Genomic DNA, 22,371 nt, shown 5'->3' with positions numbered 1-22,371 from the left:
GTGGAATCTAAAATATGGCACAAATGAACCTATCTACAAAACAGAAACAGACTCATAGACATAGAGAACAGATTTGTGGTTTCCAAGGGTGGGGGAGGGGGAGGGATGGACCGGAAATTTGGGGTTGGTAGATGTAAACTCTTACGTTTAGAATGGATAAACAACAAGGTCCTAATATATAGCACAGGGAACTATATACATGCACCCCCTATGTTCATAGCAGCACTCTTCACAATAGCCAAAACATGGAAACAATCTAAATGTCCATCAACAGATGAATGTAATATATAGCACAGGGAACTATATTCAATCTCCTGTGACAAACCATAATGGAAAAGAATACAAAAAAAGAACGTCTCTATGTGTATAACTGAGTCACCTTGCTGTACAGCAGAGATGGGCACAACACTATAAATCCACTGTACTTCAGTAAAAAATAAAAAAATAAAAGGGGTGCAGGGAAGGCACTGCTTCACTTGAATGTTGAACTTGCAGGCAGGACTACAACGGGGAAACTTGCAAGTGGGTGAAGGGGCTCTCATGGTCCCTTAGAGACCATACCACACAGATAGCACTCTGTACAGCCCATGCAAGGCCCCCATCATGCCAGCACCCCCTTCTGAGGGATTCCTGGTGTCACACACTCTCTGTCATATGACTCTGCTGCTCTATAGTCCTAGCCATAGATGGTTGCATCAGGATGGGTCCCAGGGCATGGACTTCTATTTGCTCCCCATATCCATCCTCCCCTTTTACTTTGGTGAAGAACCTCAATTGTTAGCTGGGTGGCAATGCAACCAGCCAAAGTAGAACCTCTCTCAACCTCCCTTGTAGGTTAAGTTTGGCCAAGTGACTATGTTCTGGCCAATTGGATGTAGTGGAATTATTGTGTGGAACTTCTGATAAGTCTCCTTAAAGGGCAAAGTGTGTGTCCTTTGACCGCCCCCCCCCCCACTCCCCTCCATGGTGCCACTTAGAGTGTGAATGGCATTGGCTGGGCTCCCTGCTAGCCCTGGACTGCTCTGCCTCCACACGTCTTTTTTTTTGTTTTTTGGGGGGTTTTTTGCAGTACGCGGGCCTCTCACTGTTGTGGCCTCTCCCGTTGCGGAGCACAGGCCTGAAATCAGGAAGCAGGAGCCATGGGCAGCAGAAATCACAAAGTGGAGAAGCAGGAGTCGGCTGGTGGCGACAGCAATATTAGAAGCCAAACAGAGAGGGGCCAGGTCCCCGTAAAGCCAGAGCCCTGGAGCGAGCAGCAGCCCGCACCCGATGAGACCCCACGTGAACCTGGTCGCTGGAGTCGTGCTGCATCCTGGGAGATATTCCCATTCTCCAGGAGAGTCACTGCTTTCCAGTGTGTTCTTACAATGAATCCCTGAGGTCACTGGAGAGTGAGTTTATCTTTGGGCACCCAAAAGAACCTCATCTATTCACTTCCTGAACTTCTGTAAGACCACAGGCATCCCCTGAAGAGAATGAGTCCCTTGGGCAGGACAATGGGTCAGTGGAGGCAGTCCTGTCTCAGAAACGGCCACCACACAGAAGGGGCTGGCCTGAGACCCCTCTCACTCTCAGTCTGGCTTTGTGGCTCCTGAGAAGCAGCACTACATCTCTAGGCAAGGAGATCACAACAGACACCGCCACTGCTGAGCTGAGTGGCCTGGGGTGGGAAAGGGGTGGCAGGAAGAACAGGAGCCTTGGACACACATGGACTCCGGTTTTCTTTCAGACTCCATCCTTTAACCAGCTCTGTGAGCCTGGGCAGGTTAGCTCCTCCGAACCTCACATCCCTCAAGTGTGAGAATGAGATGGATCCCAGCATTGCACAGGGCTGTTGTAAGCATGGAAACAAGAGAAGCAGCCCAGTGCCTGGCTCATAGGAGGCCCTCGAAAAAAGCCTGCGCTTCTTTCCTTCCTGCTGAGAAAGCCGGGGACTTGGGAAGGAGGGTCTGGATCTCCATCCTTCCTGGGTGAGGGAGGGGAGGGCTGGTCACACAGACCCCAAGAAAGACACAGTTTTTTCCTGCAGCTTCTCAGAACAGCAATGGGGCACAATGGGGGTGACCACGATCAGCCTGTTTCTCGAAGGCCGTCATCTGGATTTACTTTCACATTCTTTTAAATAGATGTATATGATTTATAAACTTTTGCCAAGCAGTTTTACACATATAAGAGGCTCTGCATTCTATCACAGGTTTCTTAGATATGGTTGTAAACTTACATTAGGATATTAGACTATAATGACAAATGGAGCCCTCTTACATAAAGCCCTGGTTCTCCAAACACTAGAATATTTGCTTAATGAAAAGAGTTTTACAAGCTCTCCAGACTGCCAGTTCATCTTTATTCTGGTCCTTAACTTAGGGAAGAAGAGAGAAAAGTTAAATGTCACACACACATACACACATACACACACACACACACACACACACACACACACACACACACACGTGCCTGAAGCAGGCTTATGAGAAAAATCTGGAATGTCTTGGAGTTTTTTTTTTTTTTTCTTTTCAATGACAGCTCAATAAAAATGCCCTCATAAAAGTTCTAGGTAAGCAATAGCTTTTCCAGCAGGATGGGTCTACCCACATCCCAGGGAGGCCTGCCTGGTGTGATGGGTGGGGCATGGGGGGAGGGCAGGAAGCCAAAGCTGGCTCCTTTACCATCTCCCCCTCTCCATACAGCACACACACAATGGACTCCTCTGAGGAACTGGGAACAGCCCATGCTAGGGAGGAGGTGGCGGGGGGCAGCCTCCTTCTTTCAGAAGGCCCTCTAAATCTGTCCAGCCAAGAGGTCAGCAGGAGCGAAGCCTTATATTAGGCATAATATTTTGAAAATACTAAATGGCTGTGTTTTTCATCCCTCTCCCCCATAATCAAGTTCCCTAGAAGCAGGATTGCCAGATAAAATACAGGATACCAGTTAAATTTGAATTTCAGATAAGCAACAAATAATTTTTTAGTATAAATATGTCCCAAATATCGCAGAGGACATACTTATACTAAAAACGTATTTGTAAATCAGTCAACCCTACCTGGAAATCACTTCACTATTATAGCCCCTGACAAATGGGAAAAAGAGGCCAAATCCACAGGATGTTCAGGTAAGAAAGTAAAAGAAAGTAATGACTGAAGAGAACAAGGCATAGAGGAGGGGGCAGGTGGCAGTGAGGCCTAGAGGTGGTGACCTCTGTTCTCTAAGACAACGTCCCAGGGACAGAGTGAAACGTGCAGGGAGTGCCTTGCTCTTTACCTATTTAGGCTTCTGGAAGGAGACCATTTTGCCCAATGTGAGCAGCAGCCAGGCTCAAGGGGTCCCCCAGCATCAAGGCTCCCTCCCCACCTTGGTTCTTGCAATAAACCCTGATGTACATCCACAATCCATCTTGTGCAACAGAAGAGGATTCTGAGAGTTTGAGCTTTTAACTGGGAAGTGGCTGGGATATTATTACTTAGCAAATTTAAGTGTCTGCCATTCCCAGCAGATAGGGAGGGGCTTGTGGGAAAGATTAGAAGAGCTAAAGAAAAATAAAGACACCTCACTTTCTTTGTACATCCCAGTGAAAAGAGTAACAGCAACATGAGGGCAGTGACATAGTATACCTTGTTGTTGTCTTTCCCTCCATTTCTAGAACACTGCCCAGCACATGACAGGTGCTCTACTGGGATGGGCAGAGTAAGTGAATTTTCCACCCATTCCAAGCCAGACTGACTGCAGCAGTGAGGGTCTCCCTGGGCACACCTGACCTCCCTCCCTGAGAAGTGGCCTCAGGGGCAGTCTGAGACCACGTGCACAGACACCAAAGTGGTGAGTCGCTTAATAAAACATGAGTTTCTTTCCTAAGATCCATCAGCATCTTGTGCAGGAAAAAGTTACCTCATCAGAGTCATAGAACTTTTATTAAAGCAACAATAATACTGTGTGTTAAGGTCTGTGTTAAGCACTTTATTTCATTTATACCTGAACATACAACAAATACCTCAAAGTCAAAGTCACCAGCTAATTCTTTATAATCTGCCATCAAAACATATCTGGAACGTGACTCCTTTCTCACAAATTCTGTCACTGCCATCCTTGACCAAGGCACCAGCATCTCTTCCCTGGACAACCAGAGCAGTCCCCTCCTTAGTTCACTTTTTGTTCACCACATTCCATTCCCCACATACCAGTCAAGATGTTCTTCTTAAAATGCAAATCAAATCATGTAAGCATCCTCTCTAGAAGAAAATCCAAACTCCTTACCATGGTCACAAGGCCCCACGATTACAGGCCCTCACCTGCCAACATTTTCTCCCTCCTTCACCCTGTTGCAAACACACTAGCCTTTGACTGCATTAGGGTCCAGGCTAGGTTACTGTAACCGAGACTCCAAAACACAGTGGCTTAAACAGACAGCTGCTTATTTCTCTCTCACGTCACTGTACAGAGGTAGGAGGGCAGTCCAGACGGGCGAGGGGACTCAGCTCCAGGAGGTCACGCAGGGACCCAGGAACCTTCCACCTCGCTGCTCTACCATCCCCCAGAGTGCTGTCCTCGCCTTCCTGGTCGAAGCTGGGTCACAGCCACATCTGTAGCCCCTGGCTTTCCACTGTTGCTACTTCCTGGGTGCTTCGGTATCCCTGGTTTGTTCCCTTAACCCTGCTCACACTCTGTATGTAGGCCATCAATATCTTTTCATTTAAACCATCCCTGGTGAATTCTGTCCCTTTTTGACCCCTGACTGATAAGGGTTCACTGCACACAATATGTCAAAGTCAACCCCTTCCTAAAATTGAGCTCAGTCCAGCCCATATATATATGTGTGTGTATATATATTTCTATATATATGGGTGTATGTATACATGGGTGTGTGTATATATATTTGTATATATGTGGGTGTGTGTATATACATGGGTGTGTGGGGTGTGTGTATGGGTGTGTGTATATATGCGTGTGAGTGTATATGTGTATATGTGTGTGTTTTTCCCCATCCCAGACGATGCCCCCAGATCTAACTGGAATTGGCTCAAGGTACCTGTCATGACTAAACTATCATGGGTTGGCTAATGCCAATGATCGAACTAAAAATGCCCATGACGGTTTGCTGAGTGCCTACTGGGTTCATGGATGACCAGCACATTACCAAAGGACACTCCCATCAAGCCTTCTTCCCCCATTGCCAAAGTTGGCCTTCTCGGACATTTCTGAGTTTCCGGGCTCTTCTGGGCAACCCTGGCCCCTTATGCACCCCCAACACAGCCCTTGCTCAGCGAGCTGCCGGTGGGTGCTTAGAGGTCTGTTTCCCCACTGCTCGGTGAGTTCACCCAAGGCAGGCCCTGATTTCCTGCCTCCGGTCCCACCACCTGCTTCTACAACAGGGCCTGGACACAGAGTAGGGCATCACTTCAATAAACATCTGCTGCAACGACAGGGGGATTTCAGCTCCTAACCTAATGGTTTATTAATTTAATCCTCTTTAGGGATTTCTTAATCCGTCCAATGGGAGATAAAACAATTAACCAGAGTTGAGGGAGAATGAGAAGAGCATCAATGCTTCTTCCAAGCCAAGAGCTTCACATGCATTATATTATTTAATCTGCATGGTAACCCCATAGGTAGATCCTGTTATCAGTCCCAACATACAGGTTCAGGGAAGTTAAGGGACTTGTACCAGCCCAGAGCTAAGTAGCAGGGGCAGGATTTGAACCCAAGTCCTTATGTTTTGAAAGCACATGCCCGTCCCTCCCCTGCTCTCCTGCCTCCCACACACGAATCACACTGTCAAGCCTCATCAATGTCACTTTGATGCACTAACAGGCCGTGAAGAGGAAACAGCCATCTATCTGTAAAATAAATAAGTCCTGGCGTGAAGAGAGAGGTGCTAATAGAGATGCAATTTACCCATTTGCTGAGATCACTGACAGACTTGAGCAGGGCTCAAACGGCAATCTCCTGGGAAAGGGGGGAGTCTGGGAGGACCACAACCCACAGCCCACGCCCTGGGTTCTAAGGGCTCCAGAGCCCTCCAGCGCCCTCCAGCAGGAGGTTGGCAGCAGGCACTCCAGTGTTTTGACAGCCAGGGAGATAAACAGAGGTATTGATTTCAGAGAAACATCCCCGGCCCTAGGCTTTCTTTCCAAACATGAAGTTCTGACATCTCTAGGCCATCAAAGTCAAGAGTGACAGCTCCACAACAGACGCGGCCCTGCCGGCTGCCAGCAAACTCCCTGGAGAGCCACAGAAACCTCCAAGGCACCCACACAATGGGCTTCAGGAACGGGGGACAACCCAGGCTGGAAGGAGGCAGGTCAGGTCTGGGCAAGAGGACAAACAGAAATCCCCATCCTGATCGCCATTAGCACAATGACTTGTCTCACTGTCCGTGATCTAGACCTCGGCTGGCCAGTATGGGAGCCCCCAGCCCCGTGGGGCTATTGAGCACTTCAGATGTGGCCGGTCCAAGCTGAGATGTGCTGTAAATGGAAGATACTCAGATTTCACATGGAAAAAAGAACATCAAATATCTCAATAATTTTCAAATTGAGTATTGAGTACATGTTGACATGATAATATTTGGGGCATAGTTAAATAAAATATATATATATATATATATATATATATATATTTTTTTTTTTTTCTGGTACGCGGCCCTCTCACCGTTGTGGCCTCTCCCGTTGCGGAGCACAGGCTCCGGATGCGCAGGCCCAGCGGCCATAGCTCACGGGCCCAGCTGCTCCGCGGCATGTGGGATCTTCCCGGACCGGGGCACGAACCCGTGTCCCCTGCATCGGCAGGCGGACTCTCAACCACTGCGCCACCAGGGAAGCCCAAATAAAATATATTATTAAAATTAATTTCACCTGGGGGACTTCCCTGGTGGTCCAGTGGTTATGTGCTTCCACTGCAGGGAAAGGGGTTCAATCCCTGGTTGGGGAACTAAGATTCCACATGCAGTGAGGCAGGCCAAAAATAAATAAATAAATAGATAGATAAACAAATAAAATCCTTCCTGGAAAATTAATTTCACCTGTTTTTCACTATGTGGCTACTAGAAAATTTTAAATTGCATACATGGCTTGCATTATCTATTGGACAGTGCTGATCCGAAGGATCAAAAATTAAATGTAATTGAGGTCTTTCCTGGTGGCACAGTGGTTAAGAATCTGGCTGTCAATGCAGGAGACATGGGTTCGATCCCTGGTCCGGGAAGATCCCCCATGCTGTGAAGCAACTAAGCCCGTGCACCACAACTACCGAGCCTGCACTCTAGAGCCCATGAGCCACAACTACTGAGCCCGCGTGCCTAGAGCCCGTACTCCGCAACAAGAGAAGCCACCGCAATGAGAAGCCCGTGCACCGCAACAAAGAGTAGCCCCCGCTCGCCGCAACTAAAGAAAGCCCACGCGCAGCAACGAAGACCCAATGCAGCCAAAAATAAAATAAAATTTAAAAATGTAATTGAATTCAAAGTGAACAAAGGTAAATTTTTTATCAAAATGCAAGTTAAATGAAAACAATAAAACATGAAAAACATTTCCATGTACATTTTCAAAAGAGTTCTTTTTCTAAAATATTCAGTTTCTATTAAAAGCAAAAAGGAATATGTAATTATTGAATATCAAAGTTTTAAATCAAAATGATCTAAGTAAACCTCAAAATCTTAACTCACGTCTTTGAAACCTTTGTTAAATCTTATAAACGACTGTTACAAAAATAAAATGATTGACAATTCTAGTAGTCAATGTAAAGAACTGGCATTTTGCTTCACATTTATTACATCTACACCTACATATATATGCTTTAGAGAAGCCTATGAATTGTTTAATGCACCAAAATATCCCTCAGCTGTTGTGTGACTGTTGCGAACACCACAATAATGCCAGGTCACCTCCAGAGCCCTGGAGCAGAACACAGACGCACAATGGATGCTCGGCGCTACCAGGTTTTCAACAGGATAAGCTGTCTGTTCTCTCGGCCACGGGCTTCCGTAACTCCAATCCTCCCTGGACCCCAGATTAGCAGCAACACAACCCACCGACCTTCACCTTCAAGGAATTCAGACCGGTCACCTTTTGTTTTGAGGACACAGAGTAAGGGAAGGGGAAACACACTCTCTGCGGCCTAAGTGGTGTTCGTCACAAAAGTGGATAGAGTTACAGATCACTCTTTGCCTGTGCTGAAAGCCAAATCCCAGGTGGATGAGGCACCAATATCCTTTTTATTTTTAAATTTAACACAGCAAAGTTCACTCTTCTTAGTTTTACTGACAAATGCGTATAGTTGTGTGACCACCGCTATGACCAAGATACAGAACATTTCCCCACCCCCCAAAAATCTTACCCGGGTTTGGTATTGCTGGGCTCTTGTTTGGTTTTAGCTATTCTAATGAGTGCTTAGCAGCATCTCAATATGTGTGTGTGTGTGTGTGTGTGTGTGAGAGAGAGAGAGACAGACAGACAGACAGATGCATGGACCTCTAAAAAACAAGCTCAAGGCAGGGGCTCCTGCTTCCAGGGTCTGTGGATGATATTGTCTAAGGGAGTCAAAAAATTCCCCTCTTGGATTGGTGACGGTAACTTATCTAGAAAAATGCCATGGTGGGCTTTTTGATGAGAAAGGGAGGCCCCTAGCTTAGCCTGCTGGGAGGTTGAGACTAAGAGGGAGCTGACCTGTTCGGCATAGTCATCAGAGAGGAGGAATCTGGAGCCTTTTGAAGGAGCTCTAGATTAGAGGGGAAGAGGCCCAGGATGGAGGAAAAGGAAAGCTACGACGATTGTATACACAGAGAGGAGCCTCGTGAACATGGCAGGTACAGCGACGGTCGTCTCTAGAGGGAGAAATTCCCTGGGAAGGGGGCCCAGACAACAATTTTCTAAGAATAAGGAGCTCAGACATTGAATTTGGAGTTGTCTCCTGTTCTGTGCTGTGGTCCCCTCCGCCGCATACAATGGCGCTGGGTGGGTTGGTGCTTTGGAGGAAGAACAGAAGAGGGTGGTGTCACACTTGGGGTGAGGTTGAAGGAGGGTGAGGCTGGCGGGTGCCAGTGAGGTGGAGAGGCAAGAAGGCTACAGGGAAACTGACTCAGGAGAAATGAGAGCCATCCTACCTGTACTTCTCCCAGAGGAAAGCAGTCCTTCAAGATGCTGTGGAGGGTTCTGGGTGGCCTGCGGAACATGGGCCTCAGTCTGTTTGCTTTTCTTCTTAATATCAAAGAAGAAAGACACTTCTTGGAGGGCAGAGGACTTATAGCCATCAGACTACACACATCTGCAGCCGAGGTGGGAGAGCACCCTCTCCCCTGGGCTCTAGCTAGATTCAGCATCCACATAAAGTCAGGTGTCCACAGAGCACTAGAAGCCTCTGGAATTTTTCAACCCAGAAAAGTCATGGATTATTAAATCTCACGTATTAGTTTCCTGCTGCTGCTGTAACAAACCACCTCAAAGTTTGTGGCTTAAAGCAGCACTTATCTTCTTAGAGTTATGTAGGTCAGAAGCCTGACATGGGTCTCACTGGGCTAAATCAAAGGGTTGGCAGGACTGCAGTCCTTCTGCAGGTTCTGGGGGAGAATCCGTTTCCTTGCCTTTTCCAGCTTCTAGAGGCTCTTCTTTGGCTTAGGGCCCCTTCCTCCATCTTCAAAGCCAGCAACAGGGAGCTCAGTCCTTCTCATGTGGCATCACTCCACCCTCTTCTTCAGTCTCTCTCTTTCACTTCTTTTTTTTTTTTTTTTTTTTTGTGGTATGCGGGCCTCCCTCTGTTGTGGCCTCTCCCGTTGCGGAGCACAGGCTCCGGACGCGCAGGCTCAGCGGCCATGGCTCACGGGCCCAGCCACTCCGCGGCATGTGGGATCCTCCCGGGCCGGGGCGCGAACCCGGTTCCCCTGCATCGGCAGGCGGACGCGCAACCACTGCGCCACCGGGGAAGCCCCTCTCTTTCACGTCTAAGAGCCTTTCTAATTACATTGGGCCCACCTGGGAGATCCAGGCTACTCTTCCTATTTTAAGGTCAGATGATTAGCAATCTTAATTCCACCTGCAACCTTCATTCCCCTTTGCCTTGTAGCATAACCTATTCACAGGTCCCAGGCATTAGGATGTGGACATCTTTGGGGGTGGGGTGGGGGTGGGTGTATTCTGCCTATCACACCTTGCCAGTGGGCCTAAGTGGGATTCTGAGCCAGAGAAGCTGGGACAAAGAGGAATGTCTACCTACACGTGAAAATGGAGAAAGTAGAGGGAGATTCTGGGGGAAGGGCGTTTGCTAATGAAAATCACATGGGTCAGAGAAGGCGGTGGTGTCGGGGAGAAACCTATGTCAAATGTTGCCGTATGTAAGTTCCTAAGAAGCTACAATGAAAATGACAGCTGTTTCTACAGATCGCAGTTTATCTGCACTAGGGCAGCTTGCTGTTGCACAGAATCCTGGTGGACTATGCCTGGAGTCTTGAACAGTTGGAGACATCTCTGAGTCCAGCTGATGGTTACCTGGCTGGCTCCCATCCTTGCATAATGGTGTGTTTGCTGCGTCCACACAAGGCAGCTCTTGGGGCATCTACCCACGGCCTGAGCTCTGCCCTGAGAGTTGCGCAGAGAAGGCTGTTGTTTCTCACAGGTCAGCCCTTCAGCTGCTAGAAGACTGACCAGGTGTCTGTTGCTGCTAGCACCACTCTTTTCTAAAAACCTCTTCCCAGGGCTTCCTATAGTTCCTCATAAGTAATGATGTTGTTTCCACCCTTCCCCACCCTGGTCACTCTCTTTTGGGCATCCTTTAATGTGTGAAGGATTGGGGGCATGCGGGGTATGGGGAGAGGGTCACCAGTCTTCTGGTCACAGCATTTAGGGGCTACTCTAATGGAGGTGATAATCCAGCAACCCACCTCATTCTTTTCTTGGCTTTACTAGGCCACCCTTCTAGACAGTGTGAAATATTATTCCCCTCTCTTATTGGTTATCTATCAACCTATCTATCTATCTGTCTATCTCAGATGTCTTTAGGTATTTGATTTTTTGCCCCCTCTCAACTTATATCTTCAGCAGCTTCTCTTGCCTCCTTAGCCCTTACCTTGGGCTGGGGTTGGGGCTAGGGCTGGGACCGGCCCCCCAGGCTCCCAGCTAGATGGAAATCTTCCTTCAGTCTTTGTCAGATCCAGCATCTCTGCTCCTCTAGTTCTTGGGGTTATTGCAGAAGGGGCTTTGACCCTCTGCTCTCACTCCAGCACTTGACAGAAAGGACCCTGACATTTTGACCTCCTTGTACACTTAGATCCTGAGCACTCTGCCTCGTGAATATTCTCTGCACCAAGAAATCAATAGAAGCAGTCTTTTCAGAAGTTTCACGATGAAAAATACCAGAAGAAATAATCACCCTAAATAAAACTGCCAGTAGCTAAACATGCAACTTGTGAGGAAGGTCTTTGGTTTGCTGAATACAAAGTCGCAGAGGCCAATATAATGACCCCAACGTAAAAAGACCCTATTAAGTGAAGGATGTGGAGAGACTGGGGACCCCCTTCCCATTCCCCCTAATCCTTCACACATTGAAGGATGCCCAAAGAGGGTGAAAGGATGGGGAAGGATGGAAAACCACGTCATTCATTAACAGGAACTATAGGAAGCGCTGGAAAGATTATACTATAAAAATAGAGGAGCCTGGACAGGACTACCCCCCTTCAGCCCTAAAAAGGAGGACCATAGTAGTAGGAGCGGTGGTGGGGATCCTGGAGCAAAGAAGGCTGGAGCCAAAGAGGCAGGAGGTTGAGAGAAGGAACCGCCAAGAAGAGAGACCTGGAAATGACTGTTGAATTGGGAATATTTTTGGCACCCTAATACCATCCAGCATTCTTTAAATGTTTAGCATGTGCCAGGCATTGTGCTAAGTACTTTCCAAACTTTATCTCATTTACCCCTCATAACAACATAAGAGGGCAACATTATGATTATTTTCCCCACTGAAGTCCAGGCGGATTGGACACTTGCTGGAGGTCCCACAGGAAGTGACACAATGCAAATGAACCCAAGCTTCCAGAGTTTCTCTGGAAGGCGGAGGTGTTTCATTGATCGCCCTGCATGATGTGGCATTCATTCCAACCACTCTCCAGAGACGGCTCCACAAACTCCCAGAAAAGACTGGAGTGGAGAGTTCTCCAGGCTGGGTGGCCCCCGACCCTCCCACAGGCTCTGTGCCAGTGGGCAAACCTCCCCCGTTCCAGCTGTTCCAGGACAGAGCCCTGGGCAGGGCTGAGCAGCCACCTGGCCTCGTCCATCCCAAGAAAACAAAGCTGGGAAATTCCCCCTGCCTGTCCCCGCCCTGGTGCCTGCGTGTCCTGCCTCTGTAGCCGGGCCAGGGACAAGCGTGTGGGCTTGTACAGAACTCCCGAAGTCAAAGGTTTCAGGTCACACTGGCAAATCATTTTGCGAGCAGATGCCACAGGTCTCTTCTCAGACTGGGCAGCTCACAAGGTCAGCGTCAGCAGATCTGACCCTAAAAATAGGCTCTTGGATGCCAGTCGGGGTGGCTGGGTGTGCTGCTGCCACACACCCCACAGACCAGCACCTCCTGACCTGGCCAGGACCCGGTGCGCACAGGTAAGCCCCTTTGGTGGGAGGCTGGCACCTCTTGGGTCCAATCAAATGTTCTTTGGGCGCCTGGGTGTGGGGATTAGAAGACCCCTTTCCACCCTGTTTCTGGAGAGGCAGAGAACAGCTGACATCTTTTCCGTTTGACAGGCTTCTTCTTGCCCCGTCTTTCCCTAGAGACTCCAAGAAATTTTTTCCACTTCCTTTCCTCTAAATCTAGGCTTCCAGTTCAATGACCATTTCTAAAGGATAATAGGGCAGGTTAAAGCTCATCGGGCCCTTCTGAGGCCCTAGATGCATTGTATCGCATATCATATTCCAGCAAGGTTCTCCATTTATCCATTTAGCCAGTAGAGGGGAAAAAAAATCTCAGCGGGAGGTGGGGGCGGAATGGAGATACCGGTAGTGACTCACATCAAGCGTAGGGCAGCACAAATTACAACTAAGTCCTCCAAACCCCAGGGGTGGGAACTCTTCCTGTGTCCTGGGTAACGCTGGGCATCCTTTGGACAGTGACTATTTTTGAAGCTTTTCCCAGTCCTGGTGGGAGGATGGGGTTGGGGATGACTGCTCTGGTAGAGACGGGGAGACTGGGTCACCGAGGGACTTGGCCTCTGGACCAAGACAGCAGCACGTGTAAGCAGGATGGTGGGAAGATGTCTTGTGTCTCAGACCAGGGCTCTCCCATTAGATCCTGGGCCCTTGTCCTGAGGCCCCAGTGGCCCCTCAGGGGCCTGGAACCCAAGGAGTGGGGGGCTCTGACTGTTCAGAAAAGCTGAAAACATTCCAAGGGGAAAAACTGCTGAGTAAGATGGGAGAGGGCATGGGGTGTATGTGGGGAGGGGTCTCCTCGCTTCCGATCCCAGCGTCTGAGGGGCTCTGGTACTCAGTGTTTGTTCTGTTGCCCTTCCATTGTGACGCCCTCCTTGTTCTCTTCATGACACAAGCAGTTTGTTCCCACCAAATGACATTTGCAAACACCACCTGAAGGGCTTCTGACTGAGTCCCATACAAGGGAAGAGCCTTGGGTATTGGGGCGGCGGTGGGACGTGGGAGAGCGTCTGAGGGGTGACGGGGAGGTCGGAGGCTCTTCGGGGGCAAAAGCAGATCTGGGCTGAGGGTCGGGGGCGGGGGACATTGGTCCTCTACCATCTGATAAGCTGGAAGCCCTCACGGGGGACCTTTCGGTCCTGGGGTGGCACTGGGTTGGAGGGGACTGAGTCCTGAAGGAGGGTGGAGTTCCTGTGGCTGTTGACAAGCTCGAGGGGGACGAGGAGCAGAGAGGGGCCCTGAGGCCGGGGGCTTGGCTGTTAGTGTTCCCTGCAAGCCTGGCGACGCCCAGCTGGGTCCACTTGGGGAGGGGGCAGCCTGCCCTCCACGGAGCCAGGGGTGGCCTTCCCCCGACGCTGTGCAACCCCGTGAATCAGTAAGGGGCCCTGGCTGACCGTGTGCCAGGCACGGTTCTGAGAGCTTCCCTTCTAAGTAGTAGCTCAGGTACTTACTCCTCAGAACTGCGGCAGCCCTGGGCGGGGTGTACCTTGTTGACGTCGCTTCAGATGAGGAAACTGAGACCAAGGCCGTGGAGTGCTTTGCCCGACATCACACAGCCCAGACCGTAGTGAGGCCAGTGCGCCTCAGGGCCTGACGGCAGAGCCACTGTGCTTGGGTGTCCCTCCCGTGGGGTGAGCTGGGGGCGGGGGCACGCCTCTCTCTCTTGCTTCCGGCGGGGGCACGCCTCTCTCTCTTGCTTCCGCCCGGTGCCTGAACTCCCACCTGGGCCTCGGGGCGGCCTCTCCAGGTCCCAGTGCCGGGGAAGCCGGGCTGGGGGCGCGCGGGGGCCAGCTGCGTTCGTCCTCTTCAGCCTGACTCCAGGGTACGCACGTGGTGCTTGACTTTTCGCTTCAGGTGAGCCTTGATGGTTCTGGGCCTGCCACTTGCGCAGTAAACAGGGGATCAAGTCTCATCACGGCCTGGCATGGCCACCAGGTATCAACAGGCTGGAGAGAGACCTTACTCCTCCTCCCAAAAGCCTTGCTTGTACTTCACCCGTGAGCAAAGGAGCCCCATCACTCAGAGGAGGATGTTCAGACTCATTAGCGCCCCGACCCATTTGCCACAAGTACAGAAACCCTTGGTCCCTGCCAAACTGCTTTACCCCCGCTCCCTTACTCTCGGCTCAGCACTTAGCTCCCAACACAGTTGGGAATTCCCCACCCGCCCCCGCCACTCCTGTCCCCCTACATGACACGCTCTCCGAGTCCATGTCCATGTGTTAAGGACTCACGTTATCTCCTTTAACCAACAAGCAGGGAGGTGCCGATGTTATCCCCATTCTGCAGATGAGGAAGCTGAAGCCTGGGTATGTGAGCCCCCAAGGCCGGTGAGGGCTCTTCCACAACTTCCCACCGCTCTGGGGTTCACGTGGGGAGGGAGGCCTAGGCCCAGGCCCGCCCTCAGGAACGTATACCTTGTGACTAAGATATAGTGACCTATCTAGTGGCCTGGGTGGGGATGCTTGGCTGCCTGGGTTGAGGCCCAGTCATACCACTTACTAGCTTGGTGTCATGTGACTAAACTCTCTGACCCTCATTTTTCTCATCTGTAAAGTGGGGGCAGCTATTCCCTATCGAGGAGGTTTTGAGAGTAGATAATCACCAGGCACATGTTAAGAGTTACCGAGTGTATTGGTCATTTCGCTGGGTCCTGCCACGGCCTGGGTTTCTCAGTGAGCTTTTGTGGCATCGTTAAGAGGTGGGAGTGTGGCCTACAGCCTTCCCAAGGTCCAGAGCCTGCCCTGTGCAGCACTGAGACACCGGCCTAGTGAGTAACAGTGGTGGGGACAGGAAGTGAGAGGTGGTGAGACCATGGTGAGGGCTGCACCCCGCCAGTCTACCCCCCCCATCTTTCTCCACACCAGGAAGCCTCATGTTGAGGTGACACAGAGTGGGCAGTGATTCTCGAAAGAGCGGGCCTAAAAGGCCATCTGTTCCTGAATTCACGAGCTGTGTAATTGCCTGCAGTGTTTCCACCACAGCTGGCCTGGTCAGACATCATGGCCTCTTGTCTCCTGACCCAGAGCTTCCTCAGCCCCACTGGGCCGAGCACAGAGATCAAGTCCACCCCGGCTGGCTGCCTTGTCTAAGAAGGAAGCCACATGTGAGCATTCAGCCTCCTCACAGTTTCCAGCAGGCCCAACTCTGCCAGACTGAGATTGGAAAAATCAATTAGGAGTTCATAAATTACCACCCCGAAGCGTTTTGAAACCATCTGAAGAGTTAATCAAACAAGTTAATGACATCAACACCATCTTAGAAGAAATATTAAATTACCTCTTTAAATGAAGTCATTTCTGTTTTTTAAATAAAAGGATTTTCTATTAATTCACATAATTGCCTCCTATTAACATACTTGCCAGGATCCAAAAGAAAAAGTATCTGTTAAACTTGGATTGTGTCTGATACATTAGGAATTAAATTATAGCAACAAAAAATTCCTAGGGTTTTTATGGCCAGGTTTTAATTTTTTAAAAATCCCACAGCTTTTATTTCCTAGTTGGGATCGTTTTTGTAGATTTAAGATGAGTAAGGACAAGCATGACTTGCAGTAAATTAAAAATATGTATATGTATATATGTATACTGCTGCCAAATTCTGCCCCTCCACATACCCTGGCAGTAGGTATTACTCTCCTAACAGAGTAATTTTCCCAACCACAATAACATTTGTACCCTCCCTCTTCTTTCAAGGCACATTCCAAACCCAACTTGGGTGGTGTCATGGAAAAAATGCGGTACGCATGCAACACACACTAACTTTCCCCCATGAGCCCAATACATCAAGGAACGTAAATACGTGATATCCACAGACACGGAATACCTTCAAAGGAAGAGGACACATTTTTAAAAGATCAGATTATAACTGCTCTACTAGACCAAAAACTTGAAGAAGGCAGAGACCTCTGTGGCCCAGCCCATCCCTGGTGCTGAACAGAGGGATGTGGAGGCATGCGGGGGCGGGCAGGGCCAGGCCGAACATCTAAGGCGAAGTAAAAAAAAAAAACAAGGGAATTTCCTGGGTCCAGCGGTTAGGACTCTGCGCTTTCACTGCAGACGACTTGGGTTCAATCCCTGGTTGGGGAACTAAGATCCCACAGGCTGCACACGTGGCACGGTCAAACAAACAAAACAAGGCCACTTCCCATGCCCACTCATGACCCAAAGGAGCACCCCTGATGTTGGCTGACTTAGCCTAAACCAAGACCAGGGTAAGGCAAGTCAAAGAGCCCCAAGGGATGGGGAGGGATGCTGCCCTCTTCATCTGAGGTCTGCCTCCAGTCAAAGGGGAAAGAATCTTCTTTCAGAGGTGGATTTACCCCAAAGCTTCAGAACCCCTTGCACCAGCCTCTTCTAAGGCCCTGCACCTATTTGTTTTTCTTTTTCTTAAAGAAATGGTATACATTTCAGGAGCCATAAAACTTGACTCCCTTCTGGTTTCCCGAGAAGCACTGAGGGACTAGAATGACTTTGTGACACGACCTAGTCCTGGTTCTGCCACCAGAGGGCTCAAGGAGGACACAGGCCTGCCTTTGGGGAGCTCACACTGACTGGGAGGGCACTCAGTGCCACATGTGATGTAAAGAACGCCTGGTTAGGCCTTGTCCTGAAGGCCACCTTCCTGTGCCTCAGCCCGTAGGTTTAGGGTGCGCATCTACTACATCCAGAACAGTTCTCAAATACAACTTTCACAGGCTTTTTTCCCCCTCCATATACTCAAGTAATATATGTTCAGTACAGAGATTTTTAGAAAAGATGGTTCCTTAAAAAAAAAAAAGAAGAATCGCGTATAATTTCATCATTCTAAAATAAACATAGAGCCAGTGTTAATATTTTGGTGACATGTATTTTTGTATAAGAACAGAATCAGACTGTCCGTGCTGCTGCATAAACTTCTGGTCTCTTCTACCAGCACAAGCCTCTTCCCCTTTGATCTCTCAAACCCACCACGAACACAGCTGTCTGTCCTGTCTAACAATTTCACTGAAGGTTTGGGGTGACAAAGAGAGGGGTGACACTGCCAGGGGGCGCTGCAAAGTTAAGCATTAGGATCACTTTTCTCAGGAGTCCTGTGGCTGTGTGCCCTGGATGCTCCTCACCTGGCTGTCTCTGGCCCCAAGCCCTCCCTTCGTCACTCCGCAGCAGGGTCCCTCACACCCCTTCTGGGGATGTTCTAGAGGCTTGGGATGCCCCTTGGTTTCTTGCACGGAGTAATTTAGCTCTCTTTGTTCACTCCATCACTTTCTGAATCCCGCTTTAGGACTTACCTTTTCCCCAAGAAGACGATCCTTCAATTGTGTTTTTTTTGTTAAGCAGGAGGCCTGTTCTGTTACTCACACTCCTGGGCATGGCTACCTGGCCAGTCTCTGCAGGCTCAAGGGGTCCACTTAGGGGTTTAAGTTTCCCACTCAAATGAATGATGCATCTCTCCACTGGGCTTCTCCCATCTTCCACGTTAGAAAGCAAAAGAATTCAGGCTGGGTTTCTGTTTGTTTTTAAAATCGCCTTTACCCCTCTTGTTACAGCTCCATTTTATTAAAGAAGAGAGCGAAGCTCAGGGAGGATAAGATGTGTAGATCTCAGTCCTCAGTGATTGCTGGGGCTCTGAGAGCAGAGAAGAGCCACAAGCTAGTGAATGTGGGGAGAGAGGGACAGAGAGGTAGAGGAGCCCCAGGAAAGAGCCAGGTCCTGGGAACACGCAAGATGGAGTGAGAAGTCACAAGCAGCTTCCAGCCCAGACTGTTCTATTTGGCCAGCATAGTTAAAAAAATATAGACATGGTTATTTATTATAAAATATGATTATTTATTAAAAGAATCCCAAAACAGAAGACAGGAAAAAATCTCCCTGAGTCCTGCCACTTGCCCACAGTATTGACATTTTGCTGTTTTTTTTTTTTTCCTAGTTAAAAACAAGAACAAAAATATACAAGGTTGCTTTTTTCTTAATTGAAGTATAGTTGATTTACAATGTTGTGTTAGTTTCAGGGGTACAGCACAGTGATTCAGTTATATATAAGAATATATATATATATATATATTTTTTTTCAGATTCTTTTCCCTTATAGATTATTACAAAATATTGAGTACAGTTCCCTGTGCTATACAGTAGGTCCTTGTTGGTTATCTATGTTATAAATAGTAGTGAGTATGTGTTAATCCTAAATTCTTATACAAGAATATATATATATATATTTTTTTTTTTTTCAGATTCTTTTCCCTTATAGATTATTACAAAATATTGAGTACAGTTCCCTGTGCTATACAGTAGGTCCTTGTTGGTTATCTATGTTATAAATAGTAGTGAGTATGTGTTAATCCTAAATTCTATAAGGGTTTTTTTTTAATATATATAAAGTCAAATCATGGTGTCAAAATTATATTTTTGAATTCAGATTAAAGCCTTTCCTCACTGGGCAAGGGAAACCTTTAACCAAACACGAGCTCTACCATTGAAAAGTCTGAAATGGAGTCAAGATAGGGATCAAAATAGGGATCCCTATTTTGATTATTCCTGGAAATAGCTCCTCAAAGGCAAGGGCACTGTTTCCCAGAGGAAAATGGCGCTCCAGATCTTATGGGTCAAGTAACACTTGGCCCTGCATTCTCTGTTATCACAGTGTCTTTAAATGCTTTAAAATGAGCACTATCTTAGTTTGGGTTCCCTCAAAGGTGGACGCTGAGACCAGAGTTTGGGAACAAATTGTTCGTGAGGTGTTCCAGGAAGCAGGTAACTCCCTGACCAGCACAAAGACCAAAAAACAGCCTCAATCAGGGAAATACAGGGGCTTGAGTGAGGAAACCTTTTGTGTATGGGAGCTGTCCACTTACACCGCAGTGATCTCAGCTGAGGAATGTGACAGGACAAGGATAGCCTCTGTGACGGCTGCTTACTGACATAAAATTTTAAAATCAGCAGATTTCCCACAGAACTCTGGCTTTCTGACTTTTCATAAAACTATGTGACCATCTGGGCTCGCATTCCCACATGGAATGGCAAGCTGCCACCCCCTTCAGTGGGGGCATTTGCTCTCTACTCTGCCACAGTCCCCACCACTCCCTGATGTCTCCTACCTGAGGCCAGTAGTTAGGTTCTTGCTTGTTTGTTTTATTCTTTAACACCCAATGCGCTTAACTCCTCTATGTTACCTGCCTAGCTCGTCCAGGGAGGAGCCTGAGTCTGCTATCCTTTGAGGAAGAGGCAGGCTGCTGCTGCACATAGAGGCCACATAGCCTTCAAGTTGGCATTTGGTTTCCTGGGACCAAACCTTTAAATATGAAGCTGTAACAGGAACCTGGAGGCCTCTCTTGACAACCTGCCCAGCTCTCATTATGACATTTAGCCTGTGATTGATATTGTATGTGTCATCAAGACCTTGGCAGTTAATCTCTAGGTCGAATCTATGGAAACCAAACAGAACAGATTTGTCTTCCCCTTCCCTTCCATTTTGGCTGTGATCTGGGAAACAGACACTCCCGGCCTTTCTGAGATTCAGAGATTTGGGAGCCACGCAGAGAGGGATGCACACAAGCCGCCTTCAGGATTTGGAAAGATTACAGGTCTGTGGTTTCTGGACGGCTCTGTGCTTTATTCTCGTCCCCCATCCAATCTGCATGCTGGAGGATAATAGATCCCAGGGCTCCCTCTATGTGCCAAGCCGCTCTGGGTAGACCACACCACTTCCTCTTCTGTCTGGAAATCCAGCCGAGGCTTTCAGCACGGAGATGGGGATGGGGATGGCTCCTTCCACAGTATAATGAAGGAGGACCAGCCTCAGCAAGGGTGAGGTCAGCTTCAGGAATACAAGGAGGCGGGCAGAAGGTTCAGCATGCAGTTACTCCAGTGTCTCCCTAAAATCCCTTCTTCTGAAGCCTCCTTTGGTGGCAGGCAGGGTTCAAAATGGCCCAAACCTCTAAATTTAGGTAAATGGTGCCCAGCTTTGACTCCTTTGGAAACAAGAAGAGCTGGTGCCATAGACGGGCAGAACTCCAGACTTCTCAAAGTCAAGGCACCTCAGGCCTGCAGCGGGGAGGGCGTGACCACTCTCAGGAGACTGAGGTGTCTGGACTGGCTCCGCTACAGAAGTTTCAGGCCATCCCTTAAAATAACACCTCCTTTGGTGACTGCAAGTGCCAGCCGCCAGGCCCCAGAGTGAAGTTCGGGTCGCTCGTCCCTGCTGCAGGGGACTGTCCGCCCTGTATTCTGCTCCTCGCTCACCTTCCCCCGCCTCCAACTTAGCCCAAGGCTCCGTCCTGCCTCATCAGCTCCGACTGAGCCCCTAGCACAGGCCCCCCAGTCTTACTCGTTCACCCCGAGTCACTCCTTCCGTTCATTCACTAGGCCATTCCCTCATTCACCTTCTGCGCGCCTCTTATGTGTCAGACACCGAGGCTGAAAACAACATGAAGGAGCATCTTCAAGGAGCCTTGGAATAAGGCTGTCCAGCCCTTCCCTCGTCCCAGTCCCACACCCTCACTCTGGGCTAAAGACCTGGGTCTGCACGTCAATGAGAAGATGGAAAGCATATTGAGCACCGTTCCTACCCTTCTCTTGCCTCAGCAGCTCCTTGACTCTTTTTTTTCTGTTTTTTTTGGCTGCGTCGGGTCTTAGTTGTGGCATGCAGGATCTTCATGGAGGTATGCGGGCTCTTGGTTAAGGCGCGTGGGCTTCCCTCTAGGTGTGGCTCGCAGGCTCCAGGGCGGGTGGGCTCTGTAGTTTGCGGCACGCGGGCTCTCTAGTTGAGGCGCGCGAGCACGGTAGTCGTGACGCGCGGGGCTTAGTGAGATCTTAGTTCCCCGACCAGGGATCGAACCCACGTCCGCCGCATTGAAAGGCAGATTCTCTACCACTGGACCACCAAGGAAGTCCCGGCTCCTTGACTCTTGAACCACATTCTTGGGCAATTATTATCAAACTTTAGTGAGCAACAGACTCATTTGGGAGCTTGTTAAAATACAGACTCCTAGGCCCCACTCTGGCCTAGGGTGCAACCCAGGAATCTGTTTTGTGTTTTTTTTTTTTTGCGGTACGCGGGCCTCTCACTGTTGTGGCCTCTCCCGTTGCGGAACACAGGCTCCGGACGCGCAGGCTCAGCGGCCATGGCTCACGGGCCTAGCCGCTCCCCGGCATGTGGGATCTTCCCGGACCGGGGCACAAACCCGTGTCCCCTGCATCGGCAGGCGGACTCTCAACCACTGTGCCACCAGGGAAGCCCTTCCTGTTCTTTTTAAAAAAAAATTTAATGGACAATTTCAAACACAAAGAGGAACAGTATGACCTTGCAGCCATCATCCTTGGCAAATCCTGCCTCATCACACCTCCACCTATACCCCTCTCCCCGACACAATATATTATTGTATTTTCCAATAGCATTCTTTTTGAAGCAAATCCCAGACATTATATCATTTCATCTGTGAACATTTTACTACATATTTCCAAAAGATAAGGCCCTGAGGTATAATTTAACTGTCTTCTGAATCTCCTGCAAATTGGTTGCTAGATCTAGACTCTGAGGACTCTGATCAAAGATCCAGGTCTTCCTTTGGCAAGGCTGCTTTCGTGGTAGCGGTGGTGTGTTCCTCCATCAGAAGGCCTGTGACGTCTGACGTCTCTTATGCTGCCAGCAGTCAGTGCTCAGTGCCTACATCCATTAGCTCATAGGGTGTTGTAAAATGGTGCTTCCTTCCTTCTTTATTGAAGTTCGTCTATAAAAGAAAATTTCCCTCATCTACCCAGTAGTACAGTTTGCATCCAAGAGGA

The 22,371-nt window shown here is 49.0% G+C and overlaps 1 protein-coding gene across 24 annotated transcripts in view; it reads left to right on the top strand.

Moving 5' to 3' along the window:
• The first annotated feature begins 12,407 nt into the window (after positions 1-12,407).
• DUSP29 (dual specificity phosphatase 29) overlaps positions 12,408-22,371 on the top strand; it is a 186,341-nt gene continuing 176,377 nt past the window's right edge. For 9 of the 24 annotated variants that reach the window (XR_008616065.1, XR_003677522.2, XR_008616068.1 and 6 more), the window contains exon 1: positions 12,439-12,569. Coding sequence is in view for 13 of the 24 variants with exons in the window: in XM_055080844.1 (XP_054936819.1) it covers positions 12,484-12,569 (86 nt within the window). In the remaining 11 variants the exon portion in view is untranslated. Of the gene's footprint in view, positions 12,570-22,371 lie in introns of all 24 variants that reach the window. The other 15 variants (XR_008616069.1, XR_003677525.2, XM_028481292.2 and 12 more) reach the window with 10 other exon arrangements.

This window comes from Physeter macrocephalus, chromosome 20, assembly GCF_002837175.3.
Source record: "Physeter macrocephalus isolate SW-GA chromosome 20, ASM283717v5, whole genome shotgun sequence".
Classification (NCBI taxonomy): Eukaryota; Metazoa; Chordata; class Mammalia; order Artiodactyla; family Physeteridae; genus Physeter; species Physeter macrocephalus.
This window is presented reverse-complemented; position numbering and strand designations above follow the sequence as displayed.